Here is an 8,168-nt window from a genome sequence, read left to right as displayed (position 1 = left end):
TCTGAAATGTGTGTTTGTTTTACAGGAGTACATGCACCATCTGCTCCTCCTGGAACACCGTGCCGAGGAGCAGTTCCTGGAGCACTGGCTGAACCCGCACTGCAAACCCCACTGTGACAGGAACCTGGTCCACCCCATCTAAGTGGCTCGGGACCAGCCTCTGGTATGTTCCTTCTCCCAGGCCTTCTGTTTCAGGGAGACAGCAGTGAGCAATGCAGGCAGGACTCTGGGGGCCTTTCAGAACCTGACACTACAGGAACCAGCAGGTCACCTCGATACGAGTTGGAGATTGGGAGGAGCGAGGCGTGAGAGGTGGGTGGGACCAGGTGGAGAGGATCACTGGGGGCACGCAGGGGGGCCTGACTCCTGCTGAGTCACCTGGATATCCCAAACAGGGGAGGTACCAGACCTCGTTTGCCACCCAGAAAGATTCCCTCCGGAATACAAATCTGGAGAAGTGTGGCTTGTTGAGACTTGGGTCTCTCCGGGGGTGGGGGGGGCGGTCAACATCCATGGGCTTGACGGGTGACATCATAAGGGTCGCCACTGTCACCAGGATCAGAAACTTATTTTCTTGCTCGATCTTAGTTCCCTGACCAAGGATCACACCCAGGTCCCAGGAGTGAGAACACCAAGTCCTAACCATTAGACTCCCTAGCACCAGCGCCTTCTTTACTGACTCCCCATCTTCCAGCCCGGGACCCTGCCCAGCCAGCCCAGTCTTCCCTTCTCCTTTGGCTCTGCCCTTTCACTGCCCCTGAGCTTGATGGGTCAGCCTTCTCAGCACGCCCAAGCCCTGTACCTCTGTTCCTGCGTGGGGATGCTTGCTGGTTCCCTCACTGTCCATCGTGTTCATGTCCTCGCTCCCTTTCCAATTCTTGCCAGATAACACAGCAAAACCCCTTCAGAGGTGAAGCCTGGTGAGTTTCATTTCTCCTCTGTCATGTGAGTGGAGTAAGCAGGACAGAGTATACAACTTGACACTTGATCAGCTGTGGTTAACAGACGTCTTGTTTCCCTGTTGTTCATTTTGTGCCACTGTGAGTGTACACGTGAACATCCCCTTCAGAGGATTGCTCTTTGTAATTTTCAGGGTGCTATTACACAAAACCTCTCATTTGGCCCTCTTAATATCCCTGGGTCATTGCAGGGCATGAACTTTAATCCTGTTTTTTTCCCCCCTTTTTCAGTTTTGGTTGTGCTGGGTCTTTGCTGCGACGCTCAGGCTTTCTCTAGCTGCAATGAACAGGGTCTGCTCTTCGTTCCGGTGGGCGGGCTTCTCATCGCAGTGGCTGCTCTTGTCGCGGAGCACAGGCTCTAGGCACACGGGCTTCAGGAGTTGCGGTGCTCAGGCTTAGTAGTTGTGGCTTCTGGACTCTGGAGCACAGGTTCAGTGGTTGTGGCACACGGGCTCAGTGGCTCCGCAGCGTGTGAAATCTTCCCGGGCCGTCTGCTGAACCCGTGTCCCCTGCATTGGCAGGCAGGTTCTTACCCACTGGACCACCAGGGAAGTCCTTAATCCTGTTTTATAGGGGATTTAACTGAGTGTGATTAAGCTACTAATGTATGCCAGCCCGTGGCTGATATGGCTGTCTTCTGACAGCCCCAGATCCTGCACGCTTTCTGCAGGCTGTACTGCTGGGACCTGTGTGTGTGTTTCAGGGGTAGATGGGGTATGGTCCTCCTGAACAGTGAGAGGAGCACCTCCAAGGAACGGAACAGGAGTTCTGTTTTTGAGGTCTAGGGGCTCTGCTAACATCCTGCTTTGGTCCCTCCAAGCTCTGAGCTGGTTCCTTCCTCCGCCAGAACTCGTTCCTCCCCTGGCACCCAAGATCTTTGTCCGCCAGCGTCAGAAGCGCTTGCTTGCAGTCCGCCAGCGTCAGAAGCGCTTGCTTGCAGAGTACATAAGTGCTCAGACTCTGGAACCTGGTGGACTTGGGTTTGGCACTCTTGTGTTCCTGCTCCGTGACCTTGGACAAGGCCCCTAACCTCTCTGAGTCTCTGAGTTGGGGTGGTGATGATGTGCACAGAGCCGGGCACGTAGTGACTGACTCCACGAGCAGGGGCGCTTGTCACCTTCGGTGCAGGCCGGGTGAGAGCAGAGACTTCCAGGTTGGAGAGCCTCAAGGCAGCAGCCTTGCCTCTGGTGGTGGTGGTGGCTCCTGCAAAAGAGAGGATTCCACGGGGGCCTCGCTTCAGAAGACCAGGAAGCTCCCGGGGGGATATAGCATTCTGACTGTGACTCTGCTTCGGAAAAAAATATTCCTCACTTCTCTCTCAGCTTCCTCATTTGTAACATGTAAGGGTTGCCCCTCATATGGCTATTCAGAGCATTAAAAAAGTCAGGGCGTGGAAGTTAGTACTGCCCTGGCACATGCTAGGAAGTGTTCAGGAAATGACAGTTTGGTAGCTGTTTCCTCTGCCCTCCTCCTCCCCGCTTCTTCTTATCAACAGCATCATCACATTGACATTATTTTCTTTTAAAATTTTTTTTAAAAAAACTTTTAATTTTGTATTGGAGTACAGCCAGTTAACAATGTTGTGGTAGTTTCAGGTGGACAGCAAAGGGTCTCAGCCATACATATATGTGTATCCATTCTCCCCCAAGCTCCCCTCCCATCCAGGCCGCTCAGTAACGTTCCCTGTGCCATACAATACGTCCTTGTTGGTTATCCTTTTTAAATATAGCAGTGTGTACCTATGGATCCAAACCCCCCTAACTATTCTTTCCCGACAGCTTTCCCCCCGGTAACCATAATTTCCTTCTCTAAATCTGTGAGTCTATTTCCATTTTGTAAATAAGTTCATTTGTATAATTTCCTTTTAGATGCTTCATGTAAGGGATCAGTTCAGTTCAGTTCAGTTCAGTCGCTCAGTCATGTCTGACTCTTTGCGACCCCATGAATTGCAGCATGCCAGGCCTCCCTGTCCATCACCAACTCCCAGAGTTTACCCAGACTCATGTCCATCGAGTCAGTGATGCCATCCAGCCATGTCATCCTCTGTCATCACCTTCTCCTCCTGCCCCCAATCCCTCCCAGCATCAGGGTCTTTTCCAATGAGTCAACTCTTCACATAAGGTGCCCAAAGTATTGGAGTTTCAGCTTCAGCATCAGTCCTTCTAATGAACATCCAGAACTGATCTCCTTTAGAATGGACTGGTTGGATCTCCTTGCAGTCCAAGGGACTCTCAAGAATCTTCTCCAACACCACAGTTCAAAGGCATCAATTCTTCAGCGCTCAGCCTTCTTCACAGTCCAACTCTCACATCCATACATGACCACAGGAAAAACCATAGCCTTGACTAGACGGACCTTTGTTGGCAAAGTAATGTCTCTGCTTTTGAATATGCTATCTAGGTTGGTCATAACTTTCCTTCCAAGGAGTAGGCGTCTTTTAGTTTCATGGCTGCAATCACCATCTGCAGTGATTTTGGAGCCCAGAAAAATAGAATCTGACACTGTTTCCCCATCTATTTCCCATTAATTGATGGGACCAGATGCCATGATCTTTGTTTTCTGAATGTTGTTGAGCTTGAAGCCAACTTTTTCACTCTCCTCTTTCAGTTTCATCAAGAGGCTTTTTAGTTCATCTTTACTTGCTGCCATAAGGGTGGTGTCATCTGCATATCTGAGGTTATTGATATTTCTCCCGGCAATCTTGATTCCAGCTTGTGCTTCCTCCAGCCCAGCGTTTCTCATGATGTACTCTGCATATAAGTCAAATAAGCAGGGTGACAATATACAGCCTTGATGTATTCCTTTTCCTATTTGGAACCAGTCTGTTCTTCCATGTCCAGTTCGAAATGTTGCTTCCTGACCTGCATATAGGTTTCTCAAGAGGCAGGTCAGGTGGTCTGGTATTCCCATTTCTTTCAGAATTTTCCACAGTTTATTGTGATCCACACAGTCAAAAGCTTTGGCATAGTCAATAAAGCAGAAATAGATGTTTTCCTGGAACTCTCTTGCTTTTTCGATGATCTAGCGGATGTTGGCAATTTGATCTCTGGTTCCTCTGCCTTTTCTAAAACCAGCTTGTACATCTGGAAGTTCACGGTTCATGTATTGCTGAAGCCTGGCTTGGAGAATTTTGAGCATTCCTTTACTAGCGTGTGAAATGAGTGCAATTGTGCGGTAGTTTGAGCATTCTTTGGCATTGCCTTTCTTTGGGATTGGAATGAAAACGGACCTTTTCCAGTCCTGTGGCCACTGCTGAGTTTTCCAGATTTGCTGGCATATTGAGTGCAGCACTTTCACAGCATCAGCTTTCAGAATTTGAAAGAGCTCCACTGGAATCCCATCACCTCCACTAGCTTTGTCTGTAGTGGTATAAGGGATAGCATATGATGTTTCTCTTTCTCTGTCTGACTTGCTTCACTTAGTATGACAATCTCTAGGTCCATCCATGTTGCTGAAAATGGCATGATTTCATTCTTTTTAGTGGCTGAGTAATATTCCATTGTATATACATACCACATTCTTTATCAACATCATCACCATAACATCATCTTCTTGTTCTTTTCCAGCAGGCACTCTGATGAGCAAAGGCCCGGATACTCTTGAAACAAGATGAGGCTCCTTTCATTTCTTTTCCAGTTGTGGAGTGGAGATCTCCAGGGCTTGTGAATTGTGGGCACAGCAAGATTGTGTTGGGGATTAACAGCAAATATTTATGCTGCTTCACTTTACTAACTTGAACAACTCATTAAAACCAATCACTTAAACTATAGCTCCTCCCTCCTCCCCTTTAATGGTCCCTTCCTACTGGTTTGAAGGGTAAGTAGAAGAAGAATCTTTCCTGGGGCTGGTGGACCTGGGATCTCCAGAACAGGGGAGAGGTTAGTGGGAAGGCCTTGTTCAGCCCAGTGAAACACACCACTCAGTCTGCAGGGGTTTTGGTCATTGCTTTTTTGTCCTCTCTCGTTTTCTGCTCTAATAAATACTGGTGTTAAACCTACTTTCCATTGGTGTCTCTTTTCGTTTCCTAGAAGAAGAGAAGCAGAAAATTTGTCTCTTGTTTATCTTTGTGACTCCAGCATCATAAAATTCACTCTTCTTAGAAGAGTTGGATGGATAAAAACACAAACACCCAGAAGTTTTCCACAAAGGTCATCTTTTTTGGTAAAGAGATTATTTGTCCAAGACCAGCTGTGGGAATATGGCCATAAGTTAGTACTAGGTCCACACCCTGGTCTTCTAGCCAAGGGGACATTTCTTGTAGAAAGTGGGTCACAGCTTCTGTATGTCAGTGCCCCTCACCTGCTCACAATCCCCAGAATCAGAGATTGGACTATCAAAGACCAACAAAAGCAGAAATTGGGAGGGCGACAGAAAGTGGGCTGGGTGGTCCTATGGAGAATGTGGCATCCTCAAAAAGGATAAGGAGAGATGCTTGTCCACCCTGGGCTACAGAGGTGGGTCTGTGCCAAGGGACCTCAGAAGGGCTTTTCCAGGAGACAGTTACTGAGCTTCTCAACAATGATACTATATTTATTTTATACCTACTAAAGTTCTGTCTAGTCAAAGCTATGATTTCTCCAGTAGTCATGTACAGATGTGAGAGCTGGGCCATAAATAAGGCTGAGTGCCGAAGAATTGATGCTTTCAAACTGTGGTGCTGGAGAAGACTCTTGAGAGTCCCTTGGACAGCAAGGAGATCAAACCAGTCCATCCTAAAGGAAATCAACCCTGAATATTCATTGGAAGGACTGATGCTGAAACTGAAGTTCCAAAACTTTGGCCTCCTGATGCGAAGAGTCAACTCATTGGAAAAAACCCTGATGCTGGGAAAAATAGAGGGAAGGAGAAGGGGATGACAGAGGATGAGATGGTTGGATGACATCATTGACTCAATGGACATGAATTTGAGCAAACTGCGGGAGATAGTGAAGGACAGGGAAGTCTGGCATGCTGCAGTCCATGGGGTGGCAAAGAGTTGGACATGACTGAGTGACTGAACAACAACAGTGTGTGCTCAGTCCTGTTCAACTCTTTGTGACCCCATGGACTGCAGCCCGCCAGGCTTCTTGGTCCATGGGATTTCCCATGCAAGATTACTGGAGTGGGTTTCCATTTTCTACTCTAGAGGATCTTCCCGACCTAGGGATCAAACCCATATCTCTTGTGTCTCCTGCACTGGCAGGTGGATTCTTTACCAACTTTGCCACCTGGGAAGCCCACGATGGGCTGAACCCTGCACAAAGATTTTTATGTACATTACTTCATCTGATCATCACGCTGTAGACAAAATATATTGCCTGCGTTTCAGTAAACAATGAATGTTGCCCACCATCAAGCCATCAACCACTGCAGCTACCCCTGACCATGTGTCCTGAAGGGAATTCAGGACAGAGAAAAACAGGATACTGGCCCTAGATATGGAGATGCCTATCTAAGGAATAATTTCAATGTGTTCAGAGTTGCAACTTCCATAGATGGAAAGGTGGCATTAGTGGTAAAGAATCTGCCTACCAATTCAGGAGATGTTAACTCATATGCAGAGTACATCATGAGAAATGCTGGGCTGGATGAAGCACAAGCTGGAATCAAGATTGCCAGGAGAAAGATCAATAACCTCAGATATGCAGATGACACCATCCTTTGGCAGAAAGTGAAGAGGAACTAAAAAGCCTCTTGATGAAAGTGAAAGAGGAGAGTGAAAAAGTTGGCTTCAAGCTCAACATTCAGAAAACGAAGATCATGGCATCTGTTCCCATCACTTCATGGGAAATAGATGGGGAAACAGTGGCTGACTTTATCTTTTGGGGTTCCAAAATCACTGCAGATGGTGATTGCAGCCATGAAATTAAAAGATGCTTATTCTTTTGAAGGAAAGTTATGACCAAACTAGATAGCATATTAAAAAGCAGAGACATTACTTTGCCAAGGAAGGTCCATGTAGTCAAGGCTATGGTTTTTCCAGTGGTCATGTATGGATGTGAGAGTTGGACTGTGAAGAAAGCTTAGCACCGAAGAATTGATGCTGTTGAACTGTGGTGTTGGAGAAGACTCTTGAGAGTCCCTTGGACTGCAAGGAGATCAAACCAGTCCATTCTAAAGGACATCAGTCCTGCATGTTCATTGGAAGGACTGATGCTGAAGCTGAAACTCCAAAACTTTGGCCACATCATGCGAAGAGTTGACTCATTGGAAAAGACTCTGATGCTGGGAGGGATTGGGGGCAGGAGGAGAAGGGGACGACAGAGGATGAGATGGCTGGATGGCATCACCGACTCTATGGACATGAGTTTGAGTGAACTCCAGGAGTTGGTGATGGACAGGGAGGCCTGGCATGCTGTGGTTCATGGGGTCACAGAGTCAGACACGACTGAGCGACTGAACTGAACTGAACTGAAGAGACCAGAGTCTCGCTTGGAAAATCCCAGGAACAGAGAAGCCTGGCAGGCTACAGTCCATGGGGGTCTCAAGAGTTGGAGATGACTGAAGCGATTTAGCATGCATAGATAGAAAAGCAGTAAATTCATTAATTCATTGAATAATTCATTAATTCATTGAGTAAATTCATTGAGATGTCTGCTTTTTTGTGATTAGCAGTAATTTTTTGATGTTTGCCTACAAGTCTTCTATTTTTTTTCTGGCGGCGTCATGTGGCTTGCAGGGTCTTAGCTCCCGGATTGAACCTGGGCCATGGCAGTGAAAGTGCTGAGTCCTAACCACTGGGAACTCCTTGTTTCCACCCTGCACCCCAGAAAAAAGTCCTGTATATCGTGGCTTCTCTCCAAATCTGGGAGGCTGTGTCTCGGGCTATAGCTCTCAGTAAGGTCCCTGAATAAAACTTCACTTGAAACCTTTAGGTGGTACCTTTTTCTTCAGTTGACAACACCTACTCTGGGCAGTGACTGTAGGGATTATTCCCACTTTATAGATGAGAAGACTGAGGTTTACAGAATTTAGGTGGTGTATTAATTTTCTGCCTCTTTATAAAAAAAAAGACCAGAACCTTTAACGCGAATTTGTTATTTTACATTCTGCGGGTCAGAAGCCTAACATGAGTGTCATGAGGTTAAAGTCAGAGTGTCAGTCTGACTTTAACCTCTAGGGGTGAATCTGTGTCTTTGCCTTTTCCAGCTCTGGAATCTGCCTGCATCTCTCATCTTGTGTCTTTTTTTCCTCCATCTTCAAGGCCAGGAATAAGGAGCTCTTCTCTCA

The 8,168-nt window shown here is 47.0% G+C and overlaps 1 protein-coding gene across 2 annotated transcripts in view; it reads left to right on the top strand.

Moving 5' to 3' along the window:
* The window catches only part of C19H17orf67 (chromosome 19 C17orf67 homolog), a 29,263-nt gene extending 24,316 nt beyond the window's left edge, over positions 1-4,947 (top strand). Inside the window, exons 3-4 of one of the 2 annotated variants that reach the window (XM_027519050.1) lie at positions 26-163; positions 4,529-4,947. In XM_027519050.1, the coding sequence (XP_027374851.1) occupies positions 26-142 (117 nt within the window). In that variant the 3' untranslated portion in view covers positions 143-163; positions 4,529-4,947. Of the gene's footprint in view, positions 1-25; positions 164-4,525 lie in introns of both variants that reach the window. The other variant, XM_027519049.1, reaches the window with a different exon arrangement.
* Positions 4,948-8,168: the final 3,221 nt, after the last annotated feature.

This window comes from Bos indicus x Bos taurus, chromosome 19 (assembly GCF_003369695.1).
Source record: "Bos indicus x Bos taurus breed Angus x Brahman F1 hybrid chromosome 19, Bos_hybrid_MaternalHap_v2.0, whole genome shotgun sequence".
Taxonomy (NCBI): domain Eukaryota; kingdom Metazoa; phylum Chordata; class Mammalia; order Artiodactyla; family Bovidae; genus Bos; species Bos indicus x Bos taurus.
This window is presented reverse-complemented; position numbering and strand designations above follow the sequence as displayed.